General features: G+C 53.4%; 2 protein-coding genes across 2 annotated transcripts in view; one reads left to right on the top strand and one right to left on the bottom strand.

The window, feature by feature from the left end:
* GGCT (gamma-glutamylcyclotransferase) overlaps positions 1 to 26,176 on the top strand; it is a 1,150,694-nt gene that overhangs the window by 763,909 nt on the left and 360,609 nt on the right. The window lies entirely within an intron of this gene.
* MINDY4 (MINDY lysine 48 deubiquitinase 4) overlaps positions 1 to 26,176 on the bottom strand; it is a 131,906-nt gene that overhangs the window by 2,159 nt on the left and 103,571 nt on the right. Inside the window, exons 15-18 of the mRNA XM_050783224.1 lie at positions 18,323 to 18,386; positions 14,985 to 15,146; positions 7,968 to 8,148; positions 7,371 to 7,443 (exon numbers count right to left, since the gene is read on the bottom strand). Of these exons, the coding sequence (XP_050639181.1) occupies positions 7,371 to 7,443; positions 7,968 to 8,148; positions 14,985 to 15,146; positions 18,323 to 18,386 (480 nt within the window). The remainder of the gene's footprint in view (positions 1 to 7,370; positions 7,444 to 7,967; positions 8,149 to 14,984; positions 15,147 to 18,322; positions 18,387 to 26,176) is intronic.

Genomic DNA, 26,176 nt, shown 5'->3' with positions numbered 1-26,176 from the left:
AATGCTGAGTTGTATCTTCTTGTTAAAATACTTGGCATAAAAGGTTGAAATGGGTGGATGCTGGAAAACACGCTCAGCCAGGAATGTTACACTGTTTGGGGCAACTGTGTCCAAAACTTTCTCCGCATCCTCCTCTGTGTCATTTGCTGATGTCCAGTGATGCTGAAAGATCTCACCCAAAATCGGCTTGTATGGCCTTTTGGCAACCAATCCTTTTCTGCCAGCATGAAAGGCTGAGAGTGACCCTTTTACCACCTGAACCATTCAGTTCCTGGGATCCTTCTGGTCATAAATGCTTAGAAACAGATCTGGTGTGCAAAAATATCTGCATACATTTTTAAAAGAGATACTTTAAGAATAAATACTGAAAGAACTACCTTAGTGAGATCCATTCCCAGTCTAACTTGTGACAAGAGGTGCACGATAACACTCTCACGTTCATCCACAACCCCACCTCCCCTTCCTCAATCGTTTTGAAGTGAAAAGACCAGCATCAGCACTTGTTCCATCGGATGTAGAAGAATTAAGTGCTTCTACACTACCCAAATGCTTCAGACTATTTACAGGGCTTCTGTGTGTCAAGCAGATCCAGAGGAGTCTATTGGGTTTTGGGGTTGAGCTAGTTTGATGGAATTTATCCGCATCATAGCATTCATCTTCACTGCTCATGTAAGAGACACTGGGGCTGTATTTGGAGACAAACTGGCTTGGCTTGGCGAAGTTAGACTGCTCCTCGGCGATGAGTGCCCACTGCTGATACTATTTGGAGGTGGAGTCTGATGATGTCCTGTAGTAGCTAATATAGGTCCAACCAGCAGGAAAATGGCCACTGCTCTGGCTGACACAACTGAGCAGGTTCTGGAGGTAAGCAGGCTGGGAAGGCATTGTGCTGACCCCCGTTCCTGGGTACTGAGTTCATCTATTACGTCTGCTGGGTTAAAAGCACCTTAGCAATCTGCAGCCACACAATGAGGGTTTGAGAGTTTCAATTTTCTTGTTCTGTTCATCATCTTTGCAGTTTGGAGTGTGTCATTAAAAAGCTTTTATTGTTCTATTAAGATTTGTGGGTAAGCATTGAAATCTTGGACACCAAGGAACACATCCTGAATCCAGACTCCCAGAGGGTGGCAGAAGGGAGGCAGGAAGGACAGCAACGCGCCTGCTCTCAGCCTGGTCCCCAGGTCCCTTCACCCCACCCCTCTCTATCCTTCCAAACCTTTACCCTCCCCACTCAGAAAGACTGAAGTACCTCCTATGAGCTCCCAATTTACAAATTCCTTGAATCCTGGCAAGCTGCTTCAGTGCAGGGGTGAGTCACACTCATCTGCCACTAGACAACATCTGTGTCACCACAGTGGCTGAGTCTTACTATCAGGCTGTTGAGTTTGGGCTTGGTTTTGAGGTTTTCTATAGACATAACCAACCGTCTCCATCCAGCCAACAGGTGCAAATGCAGGGAGAGTACTAGAAATACCACAGGGAAGCAGTTTGCAATTACAATAGAAAATCAAAGCAGAGACATTTTAAAAATCAAAAGGGCCGAGCCAAGACACATGTTGTGCCTGTGTAGGCGATGAATCGAATCGTTCCCCGATTGGAATGGTTCTGAAAGCTTGTGAGTCAATTACAAGGACAAGTAAAAAGGGCTCTGCATATGCAACCAACAACTGCGGACAGGCACAGAAAGGGGAGGGATGAAATGGAAACACCCCTGAGGAGCAGAAGACACAGAATCACAGTTCCAGACTCACTCATCAGTGCTAATGCGGGAGGCGGCTGACAGCCAGCCAGTTTACAGCCAGGTCTCTCATCCTCGTACCTTAGGCATTTTGGCTCAGTAACTCTTTGTTGTGGGGGCTGTCGTGTGCATTGTGAAATGTTTAGCATCCTCTCCCAGGGCTGAAATGACTAAAAATGTCCTCAGACATTGCCAAATAACCCCAGGGGCACAAAATCATCCCGTTGAGACCACTGGCTCTGTAAAAACACTATGGTCCCTGGGGTTCAAGTCAACTCAAAATCACAGAGAAACGCACTTCATGGCGGAAAATAAGGCCCTGTCCCCCGAGAGGCATCACTGCAACAGAGGGGTGGTTACCTGCCTTAACAGCTTTTCAACGTTGATGAACCCTCTGTTTTTCATGGGGAAAAAAGATGCCTCATAGAGCCTGTGTCAGCCAGCACAAGACAGCAGGCCTGAGTTCAAAGCTCCTGACTGGTAGAAAATCATGCAGGGACTCTTGCACACTTTGTATCTCCAGACAAATAGGCCTGTGTGAAAGTTTCCATTCCCAAGCTCCAGCCATTCGGAATGGGGAGCAGCTCCAGGATGAGCCACGTGGGTATCCCTCACCCCTGGGCCTTAACCCCTGCTGGGCCCTGCCCAGTCCGCCATTCTGCAGGATCAGATCCAGATTCCTCTTTGCAGAAGTGTTCTCTGACTGCCAGGCCAGCCATGGGTCCCCGTCAGCACCCAGGCCAGGCTCCAAGGCAAAGCTGGTTTCACCAGCGCCTGAAGCCTGGGCTCCAGGTGGAGGTGGCAGGTGGGGGTGCCGCTGCATGAACACGACCCCCCAGGCCAGCTGCTCCTCCTGGATGCCTGCTTAGGGAGTGGCCCCGCCCTCCCAGGCACTCAGCAGGGAAACCACGGTCCTCGCTCACATTTCAAAGCCCTGCCTTGCCCTCTCCTCTCTGCCTGCTCCTGAGCCCTGGCCCAACTTGCCACCACCTGATTCCTCCTCCTCCCCAAGGCATGGCCAGAGGCCACTGAGACTCACAGGAAATCGAGTGCTTCCACAGCTCTTCTCTCAACCTCACAGCAGCTCAAGAGAGGGATTCTTAGATCCCAGGGACAGATGGGGAAACTAAGGCGGGGAGAAGCAGCAGACCTTCTGGAGCTCACACAGCTTGATGACTGCAGAGCCAGCACAGGGCAGGTGTGTGTGGGGGGCAGGGCATTGGAAGAGGGCTGGCATGGACAGTGGGGAGTGACAGCACCCAGAGAATGCTCCTGTGATGGGTGGGAGGCACTATGGACAGGGAGCCTGGGCAAAACGGTGTCAGCATGGAAGTTGAACGGGAGGTTTCGCAGGCAGTGAAGGTAGCTGAGGGAGGCGGGTGCTCTGCCTCAGCCCCTCGAAGGCACCATACCCAGCTGGAATTACATTTTCAATTTCTTGTCTGCACCTCCAAACAGAAACATCTGTGCCCCAGCCCCAGGCTCCGGTTATGAGTTCTTTCCTCTTTTCTCTGGACTGTTGACAACCGTTTCATTTTTCTCCCTCTAGCTAGGCTGGAAGCATGAGAGAGGTCACTGTGTGTGTCTTGTTTGGAAATGACCATAAATTAGCCTGTTTTTGCTGAGATGGTTACAGTACAACAGGGGGAGGGGACAGGGGACAGACCCCACATTCCTGACACAAGCAAAGGTAACAGGAGACTCTCTCAGGCCGAGGTTTGCATCACAGCAAAGTGCAGAAACACATGGGGTCTGGGATGGTTTGAATTAGGATGCTCTTCTCTGAAGGGGAAATCAGCAGCCTGGGCTTGTGCAATGCCACCGAGGCAACAAAGCCAGGTGGTGGGAAGTCACTGCCCGCTCAGTGACCTTCCAATGGGCTGGGACAGCAAAAGCATAAGCCGCAGTTCCTGGAGCTTGTGACTGAAAGTGTGGCTGGGACACAGACCTCTGTTCTAGAGGCCTCCATCTCACTGTCTGTAAAAGAAGAGGTGATAACAGGGGGTGCCCAAAGGCCTTTCTGTAGAGTCAAGCAAGCTGCCAGACAGTCAGCTGTGTGGCTCGGGGGTTCTTGCGGGGCATCACAGCTGGGTTTAAGGGTCGGTGATGCGTCTTTGCCTGGACTGTAACAGGGTTGATTCCAAACTTGACTTTTGGCTGATGGCAAACTCTCTGAGAGCAGGAGCCAAGTTCTGCTCAGCTGTTTCTTCCCTGGTATCCAGCCCAGGGGTTCCATGAGGGTTGACCTGATGTAGGGGAATTCTGCCTGCCCACCAGGCTGGCCTACCCTGCAGCCCCACCCACCGAGCAAGATGGACAAGATGCTGTGGGCACACAGCTGCCTCTTATCAGGAGCTTGGGTTCTGACTGCAGCCTTTGAAATGACCTGAGCTCATGCCGCGACATCATGTGCATCCCCTTCCTGACACGGTGGGGCCTTCCCACAGACAGCAGGACTTACCCCTAAGAGGCCAGGCCCACTGGAAGTGGGTCCTCACTGACCTTGGAGGCCACTTTCCATAGTCTGTCCCTTTGGGCTGTTTGAAAATCTGGGATGGAAACAGAACGCAAGCCTTTGCAATCAGACCCCTCGGACTAGGATTCTGCGAGGCTGGGCCTGCTGTCTCCCATTGCAGTGGTATGTTACCTGACAGGTATGGGGGCAGTGTTCTCACTCTCCACTCACCCACTCAGCTTTTCTAGGAATAACTGCCCAGGTGGACCTGCCATGATAGCGGATTGATGGGGGAAGTGGAACAGGCAGGCAGCTGGTGTCAGCAAAATTCTAGCAGACATGGAACACAGACCTGGGGATGACGGGATAGCTAATGGAGCTAGGAAGAAGGTTCCCCTGGTCTAGTGCCTATGGTGGGCCAGAGAATCAATGCCTCACTTGATACCCAGCTCTCACAAGGCAGCAGGGTTTTGAGGGTGGGGGTGGGCACTGCCCTTACCTGGTTCTCAAAGTGTGGTACCGGGACCAGCAGTATCAGCATCACTCAAAGACTCCTTAAAAATGCAAATTCTTGGGCCCTGCCCTGGACCTACTGAATAAAAAGCTCAGAAACCCTGGGTGTGGGGCACGGCGATTTGTGTTTTTTGGTTTTGTTTTTTTGCGTGTTTTTTGAGATGGAGTTTCCCTCTTGTTGCCCAGGCTGGAGTGCAATGGCATGATCTCAGCTCACTGCAACCTCCGCCTCCTGGGTTCAAGCGATTCTCCTGCCTCAGCCTCCCGAGTAGCTGGGATTACAGGCATGTGCCACCACGCCTGGTTAATTCTGTATTTTTAATGGAGATGGGGTTTCTCCATGTTGGTCAGGCTCGTCTCAAACTCCCAACCTCAGGTGATCTGCCCGCCTCGGCCTTCCAAAGTGCTGGGACTGCAGGTGGTGATCTGTGTTTTAACATGTTCTCCAGGTGACTCTGATGCCCCTGAAGCTTGAAGCCACTGCTCTGGAGCAAACTTTCCCATGCATGAGCCACAAATGCATATGGGCTCCCCTCAGCCCCTGTGTGCCGCACAAACAGAATTATTTTCCATCCATGACTGCTCGAGGAGATGCTGGGGCTCAGCCTTGTCCAAGCTCACACAACACTGAGCAGATGTGAGGGCAGAGAAGGGCAGGGCCCTGGCTCAAATCATGCAGTCTCTCTGCTTCCCACATCACCTCACTGTCACCTGCTTACACGTGGCCAACGGGCAGGGGAAGGAAGTCCTGGGAGATGGAGGCAGCCAACAGAAGAGGAAGAGGAGCTTCAGGCCCGTGTCCACACACTAAGACTCTCACCCTGCATGGACTGAGCTCCATGCAGGCCAAAGCCCCAGGTCAATCTCAAACAATTGTCAATTAGGGCTGAGCCCAAGAAGTCCAATCCTGGGCCCACGCTGGGAGGTGCTTGGTGAGTCATGCAGTGGAATAATTTCTGGGGAAAAAGGAGTTACTCCAGAAGAGGCAGTGGAGAGGTGTCAGGTGGTGGGCCACCCCCTGGGAGCGATACAGAGACACAGAGTCAGACGGAGGCCTTCAGAGAGGGTCCCAGGAGTCCAGAGGCAAGCAGAGGCTGTGTCCAGGGTGTCGGAGCCCTGCTCAACAGGCCCACCTGCAGGAAGGATGCCCTGTGGCCTCCCACGCTGTGCTGTACAGATGCCAAGGCTGGTGTCACCTCCTGTCCCCACTGCTGCCTTTCTCTCATCACTTTGAATGAGTGGCCCTTTGTACATGAAAGGAAAGCGACCTGCAGGTGCCCTTAATCCTCCCAACGAAAGAAGCACCGGCACATGACCCTGCAAGAATGCTTCATCCCTGGCTCGGGGGGCGGGCAGGTGGATGGACGGACAGACAAAGCACGTCGAGGATGTCTCTGCGCTCCTCCCACTTCCCCTTCCTGGTGTTTCCACCATGTGAACGGCTCTTTCTCTGCAGCTCCTCTCAAAGGCTCGCTTGCCTGTGGTGGGCATCAACCCTAAGTTCACTGTGGCCCGTGGATCTCAGGCAGTAAGCATTGTGGGGCCTCGCCATTTTCCATCCCCCTGCCACAACCCCAACCATTTCACAGGCAGAGAAATGGAGATTCTCTGAGATCACACCAAATCAGGAGTGGCTGAGGTCATCATCGTGAGCACAAACACCATGGAGCACTTAGTAATGTCCCAAACACTCTTCACAAGGTCTGGTGAGCAAGGTATGCATCACCTCCATTTTACAGATGACAAAGTGGGGTGCAGGAAGGTGAGGTCCAGTGGTTCACACCAAGAAGCGGCAACACCAGGGCTGGAACCCAGGCAACTTCTCTCCAGAGCCCACGCTCATAAATGCTACCTGTTCCACTGCTCCTCCAGAAGGGACTAGGATCCAGGCCTCTGCCTCCTGGGCTACTCCTCTCATGCATGCTGAGGCCTCTGGGTCATTCCCCAAGGGCTTTGTGAAGGGCCTGCCAGGGCAAGGGGAGCACTTCTGACAGCTACGGCCCCACCAGCCCAGGGGTCCGCTCAGAGAACACAGCAAGGAGGTGAGCCCCAACTCACCCCAGTTACTGAACATTCCCCTCCCCTAGCCTGAGCCTCAGCCTCCCCTTAAATACAGAGGGGCTGGGTCAGAGGAGTTGGAGGTCCCACTTGCCTCTGAGGCCACAGGCATGCTGCTCAGTGTTCAGAGTGGCCGAGCTGCTCCTCCAGCTCCTCCGAAAGCAGAGGGTGCCACTCCAGGCGGCACCTCCCACCACCCCCAGGCTGGGCCAGGGCTCCCAGCTTCCCATCCTGCTCAAGCCTCCCCCACCCTCAGGTAAGCACCCCTGTCCTGCCTCCTTCGGGCCTAATGGTACTTGCCACATCTGGCTGCTGCTGCCTTGAGGGAGAAGGGGCTTCAAGAGGTACCTATGTAGTCCCCACCCCCCACCATGAGGGCAGCCTCAGAAGCTGTCTAAAGACGCATCACCACTGCAGACCACACACTCCTGAACCTGGGCCCCAGTGACCACGAGTGGAGAAACCTGTGTCTTTCCAATCACCACACCCCTTTGAATCAGGGTGGTCAGGAACCCATCTGTCTTCCTGCAGGTCTGACCGCCCCCAACCATGGCTCCTCAAAGCTATTCGGGGTAAGGCTCAAAGCCAGAGAGGGGCTTGACTCACTTGGTTCTGATGCAGAGCTCGAGGGGGGGGACAAGGTCGTTGTCTGTGTCATCAGAGATGGTTTGGGTGGTATCTGGGAAGGAGGAGAGAGGCACACAACACGTCACCCAGGGCCCTGCACTCACCCTGAGGTCAGCACAGACCACTCCCGGGACCCGACCCCCTCATCTCCATCTCAACTGGACCCACCTTCATCCCTGACATCCGTTCTCATCTGCACAACTCACTGGTCCCCACCCAAGTCCCACTTCAGCTACCACAATACTCTTTCTAAAGACACTTCTTATCTTACCACCCCGATTCCAAAACCTTCCATGGCTCCCCACTGCCTGAAGAATACATCCAAACTGGTCAGCATAGTATTCAGGGCTCTTCACCATGGGGTATAGGCTTTACCCAACACCCTTAATGCCACCCACTGCTCAAGGCCCAGCTCTGGCCGCCTCCTGCAGGAAGGCCCTGCGGGCATTGGCTCTCTGATCCCTCAGTCTGGACGCTGGAGTCTGCACTACTCTCCGTCATGGGGGATGGTGGATATGAACGCTGGTGTCTGTGACCAGCCTGGAGGCTCCCTGGGGATGGGGGGAGGACCCGCACCAATGGTCAGCCGGATCTGCTCCTGCTGGTTGGCCAGGCCATCGTAGTAGTACAAGTCAAAGAGCCTCTCAGTCCTCCAGTCACGCAGGAGCCCCGGCTGCAGGCTAAAGAGGACGCTGAAGTGACTCTCGCTGCACACCACCCAGATGGGGAACCTCGGGGTCTTCAGGAAGCAGCCAACCTGGATGAGGGAGAGGCCTGATGTGAAGTGCCGTCCCCAGGGAAAGGGGCCAGGGCATTTTTCTGTCTGACCCAAGGCAGGGCTGACCTCAGAGGGGCCCTGCTGAAGATCACGTCTGTGTCTGATACTGGGAGCCCCCATGCTGCTCAGGCCACCGGGCTGTTTCTCAGGGCCATCCCTGCCCTGCCACCCCACCTGCTGCTGCTTGCAGGGCCTCTGCCATACAGACCCGAGACCCGGTCTCACTCGCCCCCTCATCCCCCATATCTAGTGGCTCCCAGTACTGCTCATTCTGCATCCAAGAGCTCCCCCACTGCCAGCCTTTCCTCTTGAGATCTACTCAGCCTCCAACATGTACCATGGCAGTGACCTCCTAACCAGTTCTTCCCACACCCCTCAAACAAATTCAGCTTGTCCACTAGCCTAGAGCTTGCTTACCCTTGGACAGCTTGCATCTCCCAAATCCCTTATTGGAGCAGAAATAGTTTCCTCCTTCCAGCTCCCAGGGTGCCCACCCACCTCAGCCGCAGCACCTCTGCCTCATGCTCGACAGATCATAGCCTTAAGTTCCAGGAGCCAGAGGTAAGTAAATGTTGGACGAATGAAATTTCTCATGGATGAAGCAGGACTTGAACTAGAACTGTACGATAGAGACAGGGAGGCATGGAGCCCTGGGGAGCCAGGAGGGAAAGGTCTGAGTGAGAAGTCTGTGGGGGTGCCAGGAATGGAGGGCCAGAGAAATTCAGGGTGCAGCAGGGCACCGAGCTTGCAGCAACACTCGGATAGGGAGCATTCAGAGCAGGGGAATTTCACGGTGGAAGCGTGTTTGCGGAAGACAGATAAGGAGGAATAAGCACCGCGGCCCTCAGCACATTGCTAGCGTCTTGCCTGTAATGGGAAGAGAAGTGACAAGGGCCCCCTGTGAAGCCCCTGACTGCCTGGCCTTCAAGCACTTTCCCCCAGCCCCTGACACTCCTTGGGCGGCGCCTCTCCTGACCCTGGGCCCTGGTTTATTCAGCGAGGTACGTGCCACGGGCCAGGCTGATTCTGGCCTAATCCCCACCAGCCCCAGGGAGATGTTTGCATGCTCAGGTATTTACAGCTACAGCCTGTGGATTAAAGAAAGAATGGGAATTATTTTTCCAGTGGGGAGAAGGGCATACTTTTTCCAGAACCCTTCACAGGAGAGTGGTCGAGCAGCTCCCGTCTTGGGCTGGGATGTCTCTGACAGCGGGGCTGTGCTCTGAAGGGCCTGAACCAGGTCCCCAGTGAAATTCCTGCACATTTAAAGCTGCCTCCTCCAGAAGGTAGGGGGACAGTCTTTACTATGCACTCGTCCTTTCTTCAGGTTCAAGTGTCCCCTCCCCCAACACCAAGGCCTCACCCCAGCCCTGTGTGCCATTCAAGTGGACCGCAGAACTCATTCCTTAGTGAAGTGTGGGGGAATTAGATGTCTTACAGGACGTGGCTGGACGTGCCTAAACCCCACGTAAACTTGGCTTCCATTCCATGCTTCAAAGAGGTTTTTCTGGTGAGGGCATCGCCAGGAACAGGGAACCCTGACACAGGGACCCAGTATTCATTCACGGCAAGGAGAGAGCCCCGAAGCTGACCAGGGAACAGACCTTTGCATAATCAGCCACCCTGAATTTTCCAACAGAGGGACAAAAGCGCAGCTTGCCACGCAGAAATAACCGTCGAGAGATTAAGGGAAAAAAGCTGCCCGAAGAGTTTATAAATGAGTTTCCTCATTCAGGAGCCTCTTTCCAAGTGGGTGACATTTTCCAGAGATGAAATTCACTTCCTTTAAATTCTTGGGTAACCAAAGGCTTGGGGCGAGGCCGGAGTTGGCGGGGGGTGGAGGGGGGGTGCTGGCGGGGGAGGGCCACATTTCCTACAGCACAGTCTGAGGCTTTGTCCTGGTGGGGGAACATGTAGCACAATCAGGGATTACTTAATCTTCTAGGGCGGGGGTTGTGAATGGCCTAAAGCCATCCATGGACAGCCAGGTTAGAAGCACTCACTTAAAAGGATTAGCATTTACTTGCCGTGAGTTATGGTGTGGCATTTCTAAGGACAGAGTTTATGGTGTGGCATTTCTAAGGACAGCAATGGGGACACAGTGCTAGAGACAATAAGAACAGTGCTGTCCTTATGGAGCTTACCAGATTGATGGGGATGACACATTAACTAAATAATCAAACCCATACATTTCCACTGCACTTCATTGAATCCAGGATGCCCTCAGATTCGCCATTTATTTATTTATTTTTATTTATTTATTTTTTGAGACGGAGTCTCGCTGTGTTGCCCAGGTTGGAGTGCAGTGGCTGGATCTCAGCTCACTGAAAGCTCCGCCTCCCGGGTTTACACCATTCTCCTGCCTCAGCCTCCTGAGTAGCTGGGACTACAGGCGCCCGCCACCTCGCCCGGCTAGTTTTTTATATTTTTTAGGAGAGACGGGGTTTCACCGGGTTAGCCAGGATGGTCTCGATCTCCTGACCTTGTGATCTGCCTGTCTCGGCCTCCCAAAGTGCTGGGATTACAGGCTTGAGCCACCACGCCCGGCCCGCCATTTATTTTTTGTATCACTAAGAAAGAAAAAGCAGGTGTGTCAAAGTCTGACACACCATCAACTGTAATAATGCATCAAAATTTCAGAAGTGCTCGAATGTGGTCAAGTTTGCATCTTAAAGGCGATGAAATGTGATGCTTAAAATCCAGAAGAGGCCCTATGAAGGAAAGAATAAAGATACCCTGATGGTGATTGACAAGGTAGGGAGGGGACAATGAGAAGGGCCCCCTACTTAGATGGGGTTATGAGGGCAGGAAAGGCTGCCTTTTAGGAAGTAACGTTTAAGTCAAAACAATGAGAGGGAAAAGCTGGGCAGGTGGAGTGCAGTGTGCACAAAGGCCGGGAGGTGGGAGAGAGCCGGAGAGAAGCCCCAGACTGCAGGAGAGAGTAGCGCAGGCTGAGGTGGGAGAGGAAGGCAGGTGCAAGTCTGGCAGGGTGTTGGGGGTGGTGGGAAGTTTTGGATTTTAGTTTCTGCATTAGCCTGCTTGGGCTGCCATAACAAATACCACGGACTGGGCAGCTCAGACAGCAGACATTTATTATCTCACAGTTCTGGAGGCTGGAGGTCCGAGTTGCCACCAGGGTTGTTTCTGAAGGCCTTGCCCCCGAGCTTGTAGGTGGTTGCCTTCTCCATGCCTTCAGAAGGCCTTCCTGCTGTGTGACCTGTGTCCTAACCTCCTCTGCTTAGGAGGATACCAGCCACACTGGATTGGGACCCACCCTAGTGGCCTCATTTTACCTTAATCATTTCCTTAAAGGCCAAATACAGTTATTAATACATTCTGAGGTACTGGGGGTCAGAGTTTCAACACAGGAATTTCGGGGAGACATAGTTCAGCTCACAACAGTCTCAGAGGGCTGGAAAACCACTGAGGGTCCAGAGAAAAGGAATGATATGATCGTGCGTGTATTTTTAAAGATCACACTGGCTTCAGTGAAGGGACAGGATTAGATAGGGGGAAAGCGATAGGGACAGGAGCTGAATTTGGCTGGGCTGTCACAGGTGTCAAAATCAGCGATGCCGGTGGCTCTGACCCATGAAAGTGGATGGGCTTGAGAAACAACTTCAGGGGGAGGCACATGTCCTCCTGATGGAGAGGACATGCTCCTGGTTAAGTAAATGGGTGGATGGTGGCCATCTCTGAGCTGGGGAGGATGGGAGGAAGAGGGAGCTTTCACAACTCTGCCTGTCAGGCTGTTTTCCTTTGTGGGCCTCTTTATGAAGACGGCAGTGAACATGCCTTACAGGTCTTGAAAGAAGTGCTGAGGCTAAACTCCCTGTCCCACCCCATCCCTCCTGGACTGTCAGTCCCCCATCACCACCATGACCACAAGCCTGGAGGGACTTGACCTCTAACTGCAGCCTACAATGCAGTCCACCCCTCGCCGGTGAGCCTTGTCCTGGGCCAGCTGTGGGACTGAGGCAGCGAGCTGGAAGTCAGATGGGCAAGACCAGCCTGGTGGGGTCACAGATAGCCCATGGAGGTCCCATAGGACACAGCCAGGCCGGGCCAGTTACTTATGGCAAGGGTGAGTTTCTCTAGTACAGAGTTTCATCTGTTTCCCCAGGCACAACCTGAGTAGGGGTCATCTGGGCAGCTCACTTTTAGGTAGGACCTCCTCCTCCTACATACTCAGTGAGGGCCCCAGAACCCCAGGCTGCCGTGAGAAGCCTGGAGACAGGCTGCCAGCGAGGGGCTTCACCTGCTAGTGAGTGAACGCTGTGGATGTCATGGCCCAGGCTGTTCCAAATGCCAGTCTTCCCTGTGGCTGTATCTGTGCTGCCCGAGGAGAGGGCCAGGCCAGGCCAGAGCAGGGGCCCTGGCTCTGAGTCCAGGTCTGGGCTTGGGTGCTGGACCACCTTGGACTCCTTCTACGTCCAATGTGGCTAATTGTGTAGGGTCCAAGGGACTTGGGGACAGAAGGGATGGAAGGTGGTGTTAAAGAAAAAGGAAGGGGCTGGGCGCAGTGGCTCACACCTGTAATCCTAGCACTTTGTAAGGTTGAGGTGGGTGGATCCCTTGAGGTCAGGAGTTCAAGACCAGCCTTGCCAATATGGTGAAACCCCATCTCTACTGTAAAAAAAAAAAATTAGCATGCCCCTGTAATCCCAGCTACTCAGGAGGCTGAGGCAGAAGAATTGCTTGAACCCAGGAGGCAGAGGTTGCAATGGGCTGAGATCACTCCAGCATGAGTGACAGAGTGAGACCTTGCCTCAAAAAAAAAAAAAAAGAAGAAGAAGAAGAAGAGGGAAGGGCTTTGTCTGAGCTGCCGGGCCCTGAGCCTTCAGTGGAAGGCAGGGTTGAGGCCCAGCCCTCAGTGAGCTCATGGAGGAGGAAAGGAGGCCAGGGCTCCTTCCTTAGTGAGCTTGCAGTTGCAAGGCAGAGGAAGGAAGCATCCACCTACTGCAGGGAAACAAAACTCCCAGTCCTCAACTGAGCACAGAACAGCAGAGGGTCTATGTGGATCCAAGAAGCCCACGAGGAGGGGAGATGGCTGTAGGGCCTGAATTTCTTCAACAGTCCTTTTATTCCAAGGGAAGGATAACCCCAACTGGTTTTCCCATCAAGTACCCTGCACAGACCACAGCAAAATAGTTTACTCTCTGACCAACGCCCTCCACCCAAGAATGAAACCAGAGCTCCTGGTGAGCCTGGGAATTCCATGAACCTGGCCAAGGTTACCTCTCTTGGCCCGTGGAATTTTGAGCTGAATACTTTCAGAGCACACCCAGGGTCTGGTGCTCGAGAGCCCTGGTGCTTCTCACCAGCCACATTCCTGGGCTCCCTCCTGACACCAGCACAGCCAGGAAGTAGCCACTCTCATTCTTTCTTACCCCAAGTCTTTGGGACCCAGAAGTCTGCTTTTGGCATGCTGGGGGTATCACCCAGAGAGGGGATCTGGGGAGGGGGCTGCACCACATGGTTCATTAGCAAGACACAGCACATCCCCACATATGGGAAGGGTGGGCAAAACTGAGCCCTGGCTTAAAACCCTAGTCTTTTTCCACCCTGAAAATCCAGGGTAGAATCGCCTGGCACCATCTGCATGGCCCCGCTGAGTCAATCTCTGTGTCCTGGTTCTGAGGATATGTGGTGAATGAGGCCTCATCCAGACCCTCCAAGAATCTTTGCAGGGCGTGGTCACTGTGAAAAGCTCTCCTGCTGCCCCTCAGGACAACCCTTCCCATTTAATCGACCACAGAGCAATGGACTCTCTGAAGCCATGGAAAGCAACGCTCAGAGAAAGTTTCCATGGCAGCTAGAAGAAGAAGGCAGGGTCCAGTGCTCCTCTGCCCAGCTCCCTCAGTCCCTGGCCACATTCCCCAGAGGTACAGTCACCCATGCTCTGTCCAGCTTTACCTGGCGGCCCAGCCCTTTCTGAGCCCTTGGCTGCAGTGACACAGGATGCAGAGGGACCACACGCCAGCAAACAGGATGTGTGAGGCCTACTATGGGTTGAACTGTGCCTCCGAAAAGATATGCTGAATCCTAGCCCCCAGTACCTCAGAATGTGACTGTATTTGGACACAGGGTTGTTGCAGGCATAATTAGTTAAGACGAGGTCATGTGGGAGTAGGGTGGGCCTTTAATCCAATTAATCCAATATGACTGAGGTCTGTATAAGAAAAGACACACAGGGAGAAGGTGGCCCTATGATGATGGATGGAGGCAGAGACTGGAGTGATACATCTATAGAAGCATCACCATACGGTCAAGGAACGCCAAGGATTGCCGGAAAACACCAAGAGCTAGAAGAGACAAGGAAGGATTCTCCTTATGGGTTTCAGAGGGAGCATGGCCTTTCTGACACCTTGATCTTAGACTTCCAGCCTCCAGAACTGTGAGACAGTAAGTTTCTGTTGTTTCAAGCCACCGAGTCTGTGGTACTTTGTTAGGCAGCCCTAGGAAACTAACACAAGGCCTAAGACCTCAAGTTCCTGTCCCTTGGGAAGGCTCCCCCACCATACAGACACCAGCTGCAGCCACTGTGACCCACACTCACAGTAGAAATCCCTCAAAGTCCTTTTCAAACAATCTTCCCCAGAACACGGTATCAGCTGGCTTTGGGTCTGAATTACAGGCCTGTAGCCACAGCAGAGAAGCTGTACTTCTTCCCAAGCCCTCTGTGATTCCAACTGGACCCGAATTTCAGCCAGCTCTGAGAAGTGGAGTCCAGCTTTCCTTCCCCGCTTCCCTCCTTCTCATTGCTCCAGGGAGCCAGGCTCCCCTACTTGTGGTGAACGTCAGCATCTGGGTACCTGGCACACGTTGTAATGTTCAAAGAGAGATAAGAAGCCAATATCACTGCGTGCAGCAATGCCTCTGAGAAGTGTGATGTTCCCGTCCCCAGAATCCAGCTCAACCACATCGTTGAAAACGTTGGACACAGCTTTCCCAGTCAGGAGCAGATTGACAAGTTCCTGCAGATGAGAGAAAGGGGAAAGGCTCATCAAGTCTGAATCAGTTACTGAAAGGGTGGAGAGGAGACGGGGGAAAGAGAAAAAGGTTGGAGAAGGAAGAAAAGCAAGGAGGAAGAGAGACTGAGAGCAGAGGAGGCTGTGACTTCAATTTTTCCACAAGCCCTGTAGGAAAGGCACCAACTTTTCTCATCAAGGTAACTCCAGGCACCCATCCACCTTTATTCCACAAGCACTCATTGAGTACCAGCCATTCACAGGACCCTGTCCTATGCTGTAGGCTACTGGGGGTACTGGTGAGAGGGTGAGACATGGCTCTTGACATGCACTTTGCGTCTAGACTGGGGAGTCAGGTGCATGCCTGCACGTTGACTCACAATGCAGGATGTGGCTGGGGCTGTAAAAATGTGTGCATGGAGTACTCTGGAGCCAGATGAATACAAGGCCACATGACCGAGTCAGGGCAACTTTAAGGAGAAGTGACATTTGGGTGAGTCTTAAACGATGTTATTTTTTAAAGAAACCTTTTTATTTTTGAAATAATTTTAGATTCAAAAGAAGTTGTAAAAATAGTACAGAGAGTTCCTGTGTACCCTTCACCCAGCTTCCCCCAATGATAACATCTTACATAACCAGAGTACATTATCTCAACCAGGAAACTGACCACGGTGCAGTACCAATAACTAAACTCCAGGCCTTGTTTGAACTTCATCAGTGACGGTGGGGTTTTAACAGGGCAGGGAGAGCCGAGGAAGGTATTTCAGTAGGCAGCAGAACAGAAGCAGAGAGGTGGGAGTAGGAAGCCCAAGTCTGAGTTCTAGCTCTGCCTCTGCCGTTGTCTTACTGCGTGGTATGAGGCATTTGGTGGCCCTGTGACTCAGGCCACACACCTGGTAAACCAACAAGCATGCCAACCTTGGAACTTGGAGACAGTGACATGTGGAGCAACATTCCTCCAGCACTCACCTGCAACCCATGCCTCCCACATTTTGGTACCAACATGGCTGGAAGGTCCCTTCCTTATACAGGGTAACCAGGGGTCCAACCTCCTGTTAGGAGTGGAGAAAATGGGGCTCACAGGCGGGTTACCCAAGCCACACAGCCCATTAGTGCCAGAGCTGAGCTTTGGCTCTCTCTGTCCCAGGTGACTTCCCTCTTCCCCCAACCCTGTTACTCTCATGGTACTATCTGCTTGGGCACAGATTCAAGACGAAGGGTGGCCTCTAAGGGCCTGCTGAGAAGGAATTTGAGCAAGCCCAGCCCCAGCACTAGGGCAGGCAGGTCTCTCTGTCTCATCCACCTTTTGCCACAGCTGGCACTGCCTGTGAGGCAAGAAGGCAGGCATCACTCCCATGGTGGAACACGTAGGAATGGCCAGAACGGCCCTTGACCAGTGTAAACTCTGGAGGGCAGAGTTTATAGAGGCGTTTTCCCCTGAATTGTGAAAATGACATCAGGGGTTAATAAATCCCTCAGTTAACACCAACACCCCTGCCCCAGTGATAGTAAAAGAGGCCTCCTCTGATGGCCGCAGAGGGACCTCCATTGGAGGGAGATACTAAAGGGGACTTATTGTGTCCTTGTAGAGGAAATGAGACACAAGAATTTGGAGGAAATGTCTGCTGTAAAATACTGCACCTCAGGGGCAGCAGCTGCTGAGAAAGGCACAGCATTTTTCAGGCAAGTTCGAGTTTTCCCATCTGGTTTTTCAAGAGGAATAAAAGGCCCTGCTCCCTGATCTGGGTCTAAAACCTTCCTCATAGCAGGAAGTCTTCTTGAGATGGTGGAGAAGGGGCATCGGGCCTCTCCCTGCTCCTAGACTCAAAAGTCACACAATGGCAAAGCTCAGCAGTCCCTTCCTACTCAGTGTGGTCTGTGAACCAGCAGAATCACCCTCCCCAGGGAACCTGATAGAAACTGAGAATCTCAGGCCTCAGCCCAGACCCACTGAATCTGAGCCTGCTCTTCAACAAGACCCCTATGGGATTCATTCAAAGTGTAAGAAGCCCTGGTCCAGTCCAAATGCCTCTTGTACAAATGAGGAAGCTGACGCGCAGGAGGGGAAAAAGACTGCCCCAGCTCATATTGTGAGTGAAACAGAGAACAGGGCTTGGGACCCAGCCCCAGACTCTGATCTGGGCTCCTCTGCACCCTGCTTGACTGCCCACACCTGGGCAGCATCCTTCTCTGCCCCAGAAAAGGGGAAGCTCCCATGGGGCAGGCAGGTCCCTGGAGTGAGAGTGGGGCCACCCCGGGCAGCCAGAAGAGTAGCCACTTCCCATGAGGCCTTCCTCTAGGGTGGTGGGCAGCAGCCAACCCCCCAGTCCCTCTGTGGGTGCCCTGGACAAACCATGGGCCCCAAGCTTGCCTTGTATGGTGCCCAAGTAGGTTTCCAGAGCTGGACGTAAGTGAGCCAGGACCCCCAGGACAACTGAGTCCTCAGTTGGACCCAGAAGATGTGCAGCTCTATCCAGCCCATCCATGCTATGCATTTTGGCCCCCCATGTGCTGAGAGCCAGATTTCACTGTGGCCTATGTGGCCACTCTGGGAGGCCTCATCATGGGGAGAAAGGCATGGATAGAAGCCAGGTGTAGAGCTGAGCTCCCGGTTTTGATGTTCACTAGGTAACATCTTGAAAAGGTCCCTTCCCTGGTGTCACCCGAGTGACTGAGAGGATCGATGACAAGCAACTGCTCTCAGGGTCTTCTCTGCCCCTGTGAGGTCCACTGAGGGCCCCTTTGTAACGATGCAGAGGGAAGGGTGGCTATAAAGACAACACCTTGTGCAAACATAGAAGGGGCCAGAGCCATCATCTCCCCAACTGGACCCAGGGTCCCCCGGCCCATGCCTGAGACATTACTCCCCGCGTCCTGGGCTCTGGGCTGTGTAGCACTTTGGTCTGAGTTCAGCCTCTTTTGCATCCTCTGCTGCTCTGGGCACATAGATCAGTGCACAGAAAGCTGTCCAGAAACAGACAGGAAACTGAACTCTCTTTCTAGGTCTCCGTGACACGACAGTGAAACCCAGCAGAGGTAGGCATGTGAAAGCCGCCTGGAGAGTGTTGGCAGAGGCAAGAAAGACTTGCCTTTTTCTTGGGCAAGAAGAGGGAGAAGGACACCTCCCTCTCGGAGAGACAGAGGAGGGGGAGAGACCACCTGGGCCCCACAGCGCTCCTGACCTGTGTACAGTAGCCATGTGCTCCAATCAGGTGGCTGGTGGGGACATCAAAGTCCTGGCGGATGCTGGAAAACACAAGAAGCAGCATTGTTAGCACAGCTCTGCCTGACCCAGGTTGCAAACCTCACTAGGTGACCAGGCGCTCCCCTTGGGTTCCAGGCTAAGACCCAGAATTCCAGATTTGGTGGGAACCTGAGCGCTCTGTTCTGTGCCCTCCATGGAGGAGGCTCCCACCCAGAAGGGATGGAGCTAGAGCCCAGGCCTCCTAAAGTAGAGCTCACTGCGTTCTCTGGACAATGGCCTCCACTCCAGTCTCACCAGAGCTCTGCCTACACCAGAGAACAGCAACTGAAGCGTGACACAGAAGAGGGGACCCTGGGTTTGGAATCCAGTGTCCTGAATTCACATCTCAACTGTCACTACCAATGGTGAAGACTGAGGAACCCTCTTCCACCTCTGAGCCTCAGTCTGCCAGCCTGTAAAATGGGAGGAATGCACTCTAATGTTTCCTTGAATTATACAGTAACAGTCACTACCACCTGCTCCTGCACCAGGCACCGTACACATGTTATTCCCTAAAACCCTTCGAGAAAACCAAGCCTCAGAGGAGGGATGTCTTGCTCAAGGGTGCCCGGCTCTGAGGCCTGTGCCTCCAACCCATGGTACCACTGTGGTTCCACCCTCCGAATGGGGTCCTTCCAAAGGTGCAAGGTGAACACCTCCTTTGCTGAAGACATTGCCCAAACTGAAAGAAATGGGCTGAGCACTGCTAGGCACCGGAACAACTCAGTATCCCGGTAAGCAGAGGTCTGCCACACGTGAGGCAGAAAACCCTCCCAAATCTCCATCCTCCTTCCCGGCTTGCTGTCATGCTAGGAAGCCTGCCGTTAGGACACGGTTCCTTTTAGCCACCCCAAGCTAAATCCCTCTGGGAGATGAAAACTGTTGAACGGAGCCCTGTAAGGAGCACACAGGCAAGGAGCTGCTATCTAGTCACTGTGCTCAGCAGGTGGCAACTGCAACCCCCAGCCCCAAGTGAAGAGGGAATTCCTGTCTCTATTTTATAGATGTGGGAAGAAGTGCAGAGAAGCTGGCTCTGGGGGGCAAGGTGAGGCCAGGGAGCCTGGGTCCCAGGCCTGTCCCCCTCACTTCTGCACATGACCCTGGGGGGCACACACAGCCCTGGGAGTCACACTTGAACCTGGGGGTCACATGCAGCCCTTGGGGGTACACATGACCCAGGGGGGTACACACAACCCTGGGGGGCACACATGGCCCTGGGGGGTACACACGACCCTGAGAGGTACACTTGACTCTGGGAGGCACAAACGACCCTGGGGGGCACACACAGCCACCCAGCACTGTGTCCAGGGCCTGGTCCCCTTCCTTCAAACACACCCCAAAGAGAGAGGCCAGGTATAAGATTTAGAGAGGCGACCCAGGGGTAGGAAGGGCTTAGCAACCAGAACATTTATTTTTCCTTTCAGTGGAAGAGAAGAGAAACTTGGTCTCAATTTATGCTTTAAATCTAAGCTCTGCCATAAGCCTACAAGCCTAAAATACACGCCTGGGTCTCTGCTTCCAAAACAAGTTTAGAAACTCAAGCTCCACAATACTTGGGGAAAACGCTTGCTTATGGTTTTTAATAACCATGGCCAAACCCGAAGGTTTATGATCCACATGAGAAGATGAGCTGGGGTTACCCTTGCAGGAGCTTGCAGAGAACCACTAAGGCTTGGGGGTCTTCAGGGAAGGGTGGTTGAGGCTCACCCACCACAGATAGCCCAGCAGGCCTGGGAAGGAGCCAGCTGGGAGTGACTCACAGCAGAGCGTAGCATTCAGCTGGCACCAGCTCAGGCAGAAGAATTGATGGAAATGCTCTCCGCAGCATATACAAGCATCTTCTGAAGAGAAGAAAATAACCTCAAAAGGGTCCTGGAGGGGGGGCGATAAGCATCACTGGCCCCATGCCACCCGGAGCTTTCAGAAGCAGTCCTATCTTTATAAGCTCATAGCCTCGTGTTCACCCAGCGGGCTCGAGAGCCTGCGTCAGCTGGGAGCAGGGGGACAAGCAGAAAGGACAATGGGAGGAAATGGTAATTGCATCCTTAGGTGCAAACACGATGGGAAATTCAGCAGTGCGCTGGAATCTTAAAAGGGAGGAACATCTGCATTTCACATCAGGGCATGAGAGAGAGAGAGACGCCAAGGAGTAGCTTATGGTTTAAGAGATTTACAACTTTGGCAAATCTAGATGCCCAGACCTCCCTCTAGGGAAATTCTCTGGAGAGCTGAGTGTGAGGAGTCCTTGAGCAGAGGAACAACAGCCTCAGCACTGCCCGGAGAGAAGGTAATCCACATGGCTAGTCCCAGCCTGCTGTGTGGCCTCGGTCTCCCCTCCTGCAGCATGAGGGGCCTGGAGAAGATGAGAGGTGTAATGGGATGAACTGTGTCCCCTTACAATTTATATGTTGAAGTCCTAACCTCCAGCACCTCGGAATGTGTGTTTGGAAATAGAGCCTTTTAAGGGGTGACTAAGTTAAAATGAGGCCATTAGGGTGGGCCCTAATCCAATGTGACTTGGAAGAAGAGGAAATCTGGACACACAGAGGGACACCAAAGATGCACACGCACAAGCGAAAGACGAAGGTACCATCTACCACTGTGGTTCCACCCTCAGAATGGGGTCCTTCCAAAGGTGCAAGGTGAACACCTCCTTTGCTGAAGACACTCCCCAAACTGAAAGAAATGGGCTGAGCACTGCTAGGCACCGGAACAAGTCAGTATCCCGGTAAGCAGAGGTCTGCCACACGTGAGGCAGAAAACCCTCCCAAGTCTCCATCCTCCTTCCCGGCTTGCTGTCATGCTAGGAAGCCTGCCGTTAGGACACGGTTCCTTTTAGCCACCCCAAGCTAAATCCCTCTGGGAGATGAAAACTCTGTTGAACAGAGCCCTGTAAGAAGCACACAGGGAAGGAGCTGTGTGGACCCAGTGAGAAAGTGGCCACCTGCAAGCCCGGGAGAGAGGTCTGACAAGGTACCAACCCTCTGGCACCTTGATCTTGGACTTCTTGCCTCCAGGGCTGTGAGACACGAATGTCTGTCATTATGGCAGCCCTAGAAACCAACACAAGTGGCCTCCAACATCTTTTTAGATTCAGAGCCCTTTCTTCAAATGAAATATTACAGGCAGAAGCCCACTACATGACTCACATGGGATGAAGGCAGTGTGGAGGCTTGTCCCATCCTTCTCCTCTATCAGCCCCTGGATCTCCAAGGACATGCAGCAACCTAGGAGCAGGGGCCATCTGAGCCACAGCTGTGACTGTCCCTTACCCAGGACTGACTTAACCATCCAGTCTAATGGGTAGCTGTCTCCTTCATGTACTCCTGAGGGCTGGATAGCCCTGGGCCCTCAGAGAGTTCTGCACAGCCTGAGGAACCAGGCACCAAGCTGGATGACACAAGCCAGGAGGGCCCAGGACCAGACAAAATGGAAGCTGTCCTACACTGGGGGCCCCTCCAGGGAGCAGAGCTTGCTGGGATTTCAGTCCAACAAGCACAAAGGAGGAGTGGGCTGGACCAGGGGGTGGAAACTCACAGAATAGGCTTGGCTCTGGCTGCCCTAACACCAACCTCCGCAGCATTCTGGGAGCGAAGGGTCAGAACCCTGAACCAAGGGTCTGGGGTGATGATCTAGCCTCTGGGGATGTCTGTATCACCCAAAGACAGAGGAGGAGGAACAGAGAGCTTTGCCCAGGATGTCAGCAAGGTCCAAACCTCCCAACTCTGTCCACAATCTGAAGGTCCCTGAGATGCTATGTTGTATCAAGAAACAGAACAAAGGGGATATCAGGGCTGCGAGAGTTTGCAAGGCTTGGAATTTTGCAGAAGGTAAGATGAATGCCCAGAGAGAGTACAGAACTGGCCCTGAGTTAGTGACAGAAGTCAGCTCAGACTCAGGGCCCTCTGCTTCCCTTCTCCACTTGCCCTCTGTCCATACATCCCAGAAGGCGAAGAGGCTCTGCCACTGAGCAGGCTGCACAGTGCATGGGCCTTGAATCTGCACAGTCTCAGGCACCTTCAAATGCATCTTTCTCTCAAAAGCCTTGTAAAGCCAGGAGAGTAAGACCACCATCTTTGTTTTACTGATGGGGAAACTGAGGTCCAGTCAGTAAAAAGGACTTGTGGTTTTGTGGTCACACAGAGTAGGCAGGACTAGGACTCTGTCCCTAGTACCAACATCACAGTGTCTGCTGTGGCCGGAAATATGGGATGATCAGCCAGGCCAGCCAGCTCGAACCAAGCCCTGGAGTCCCAAAGCCCTGCCCCTAGCCCCCACCATTGCTGGCTCAGGCACAGCTCGCCCTTTCATCTAAAAGCCTCGCTGTGTGAATCTGGGCATGTGGTATAAAAGCTTCTGAATAAGATGGAAAATAAGTCCAAGTGGCCTAGAGACCAGGTCCCAGCCTACAGGCACAGCCATTCACCAGCGTCCACTTGGCCCCTGACTGGTGAGTGACCTCAGGCATGTCCTGACCTCTCTCAGTTTGTGTCTTCACTTAGAAAACCAGAGGACTGGGCCGGGCGCGGTGGCTCAAGCCTGTAATCCTAGCACTTTGGGAGGCCGAGACGGGCGGATCACGAGGTCAGGAGATCAAGACCATCCTGGCGAACACGGTGAAACCCCGTCTCTACTAAAAATACAAAAAATTAGCCGGGCGAGGTGGCGGGCGCCTGTAGTCCCAGCTACACGGGAGGCTGAGGCAGGAGAATGGCGTAAACCCGGGAGGCGGAGCTTGCAGTGAGCTGAGATCCGGCCACTGCACTCCAGCCCGGGCGACAGAGCGAGACTCCGTCTCAACAACAAAAAAAAGAAAACCAGAGGACTGGAGCAAGAAACCTCTAGGGGCCTCCTAGGATGTGCACAAGTGTGCCTGGTCCATGACCCTATTGAAAACATCAAGTCCGAAGTAGGCAGTACTTACCCTGGGGAGACCCAACCAGCCATCCCCCCTCCACCTGGCCACTAGGGCACCAGGCCCTGGAGGAACCCTGTCCCACCAGGCCAGCTCCTGCTTGCCCTTCCCAGAAACTGACCCTTGACCATACTTTTCCCACCCGCCAGCAGTGACCTCCAGAGATAACAGCCCTTTCGTGGGGTTTATATTGACTTTTAAGGACAACATCGATAGTGTAAGGGCAGCTGTGGTACAACCAAGAGAACTTGGGCTCTAAAGTCAGAGGGCCCTGGTCAAATCCAATTACTGCCGCTTATCAGTTATTTCCTTCTCTGAGCCTCAGTCTCCCTATTTGCAATACAGGTACGATGACCCCTCCTTCTATTAAAGACTGCTGTGAGAACTGAATGAGATGAACTATATAAGGCATTTGGCATTCAGTAAATGTCACTTCCTTTTTCCTACTATAACAACCATAATAACAAAAAACAAAACAAAACAAAAAACAATGACCAAGAGGTCACGATTCCTGCCATCTCAACCACTCATATCACAGCCAAGAACCCAGAATAAACCGAGACCTCCAAGCAGTTGAAACGGAGCTGTGAATATCTGAAGAGGATTTGGATAGAGCGGATATCAACTGTTTTCCCAGGACGGCCAAGAGGGAGTAGGCGATGAGTCAGAGCAAATGGGTGTCAGGCCCCTTCTGCCACCTGCACTGAGTGACCTTTGGTAAATCGCTTTCCATTTCTGAGTCTCCGGTGTGTCATCCCCTGACAGGGATAACAATAATTACCTCAAAGGGCTGTTGCAATAAGGGACTAGACCATACCAGGTCTTGCAAACTGCAGAGCACCCCACAGGCTAGAGGGTGAAAGTTGTTTCCATTCTCGAAGCAGTAAGAGGAGAGGGCTAGGATGGGAGCCCAGGAGGCAGGGGGAGAGTTGGTGGAAGGCTCTGCAGGACAGAGAAAGAGGGACCTGCAAGGAGGAAGAAGGGAAAGCAGGGGCCCAGGCTCATCAGCAGCTGGCCAAAGCCCTTCCCAAGCTGCCTTCTGCCACCCACCACGTCCAGCTCCTTCCCCCACAGCCAGACCCTCTGCAACTGATCCCTGCAAACCCCTACCAGTGGCCTTTGCCTACTTTGTTCTTGCTGCCTGCCAAAACCTTCCCCATTTATCCCTCAGAGCCCTGCTAAATGTCACCTCCTCTGTAATCTCACTCACCCCAGGGACAGAAATGCCCCATCTCTCCTCCCCTTCCTAAGGATACCCACCAACTGCTTTTCACTCACTTGTCTTGCCTCTCCAGGCGGCAAGGACTTTGAGGGCTAGAACTGGGCTCCAGACCCTGCAGGTGCACAGCAACTGTGCCCCTAAATGACACAAGTCTACCCACACCTACCCCAGGTGACACTGCATGTGACAAAGGCCCTGGTGGAAGAGCTTCCAGGAGCTGGAAGAGGCAGGTGGAAGTGAGCACCCCACCCACACAGTTGAGGCGGGTCTGGCACAGGAGACCCTTCCAGCAGGTTAATTACCTCTCCCTCCTTCTGAGGCCTGTCCTCTTTCTCCGCACACCTGGCCCTTCGTGAACACGTAGGTAAGGTCCCTGGGTGAGTGGGCAGGGGCAGGAGATGCACATAGGACCAAGGATCAGGAGACCTCCCAGCTCTTCAGTGGCATGGGTGTGGCCCCCATTCTCAGCTGTGCCAGGTGGGCCCCTCCCACCCAGCTCTCAGGCTTGGTGTCCATGGCAGAATGACTATCCTCACAGCTCAGTGGCTGTGACTTGCCATCTCAGCAGCCTAGGGGTCTGGCCCAGGCACAGCTGGCTTGCTTTAGCCCAGCCCAGGCCAGCTGCACTGGGAGAGGGAAGCAGGTAGTCAAGCACCCAGCTGGTATGGGCCTATCTAGGGCCTCATTTGCCACCTCTCTTTCTAAGTCAGCAGGCACAGCTGAGCAGCTCCTGTTACCTGCCTCCCACAGTCCAGGGAAGATGATGCAGGCACAGGGTCTTAGACTGAGAGCCAGGAGCCTCGGGTGATGCTGCCAGCTGTGCCATTAACTGACCCTTTACTTCTCAAAGTTCCCACACCTGTAAATGAGATAAGGGTTCCAGCCTGTGGGCCCATCCCTTGGGTTACCACAAGACCACAAAGGCCCAGGATGACAGCAAGGGCCCTTTCCCTCTCTCCTCCACCTCCAGCTCCCGATGAGGCTAAGCCTCCAGATTCAGTCTTCCACAGGGTCAGGGGTCTGCACAGGGTCTCCAGAGGAAGCAAGGCAGGGATCTACAGGACAGAATTTGGCTCCCTGTAAAGGGGCCTGGGGACAGAGGAGCAGGTGGCTCCCAGGGATGGGACCAGGGAGAGAGACAAAGTCAGTGGAAGGAAGTGCAGTCTCAGTGGCGGGCCCACTATTTCCATGACACTGGCATCCATGCCCCCGTGGGTCCACCTTCCATTGTCACCTTGGTCTCTTGAGACATTGCTGAAAATCTTCATTAGTGGGGCCTCTGCCCTAATCTGAATCAGTGTTAAAGTTGGGCTGGAGTTTATTGAGGAAGTTCCTCTCCTCCTGTTTCCCAGCTAAGCTTCAAACCGTCTTAGCACGCTGGGTAGGAAGGACACTTACCCATCCCACCCTGCCTCACATGTGACCTGGGGGAAGACTCAGGTGAGAGAGGGCAAGTGAGCCACAAAGCCGAGGTGTCTGTGCAGAGATGGAGGCCCAGTGGTCAGGCTCCTGGTCTGGGTGGCTCTGTTCACACCTCATTATTCTGGGCTGGCAGAGGCTCAACAGAGTCCCAGGTAAGCTGACGAGCATCCCATGGACCCCTCCCATTCAGAACAGCACATCTGAACCTCCAAGAACCTGTGATTCTCAAGGGG

This window comes from Macaca thibetana, chromosome 3 (assembly GCF_024542745.1).
Source record: "Macaca thibetana thibetana isolate TM-01 chromosome 3, ASM2454274v1, whole genome shotgun sequence".
In the NCBI taxonomy this organism is placed as follows: Eukaryota; Metazoa; Chordata; class Mammalia; order Primates; family Cercopithecidae; genus Macaca; species Macaca thibetana.
Note: the sequence above shows the minus strand (reverse complement) of the source record. Positions and strands in the feature narration are given on the sequence as shown.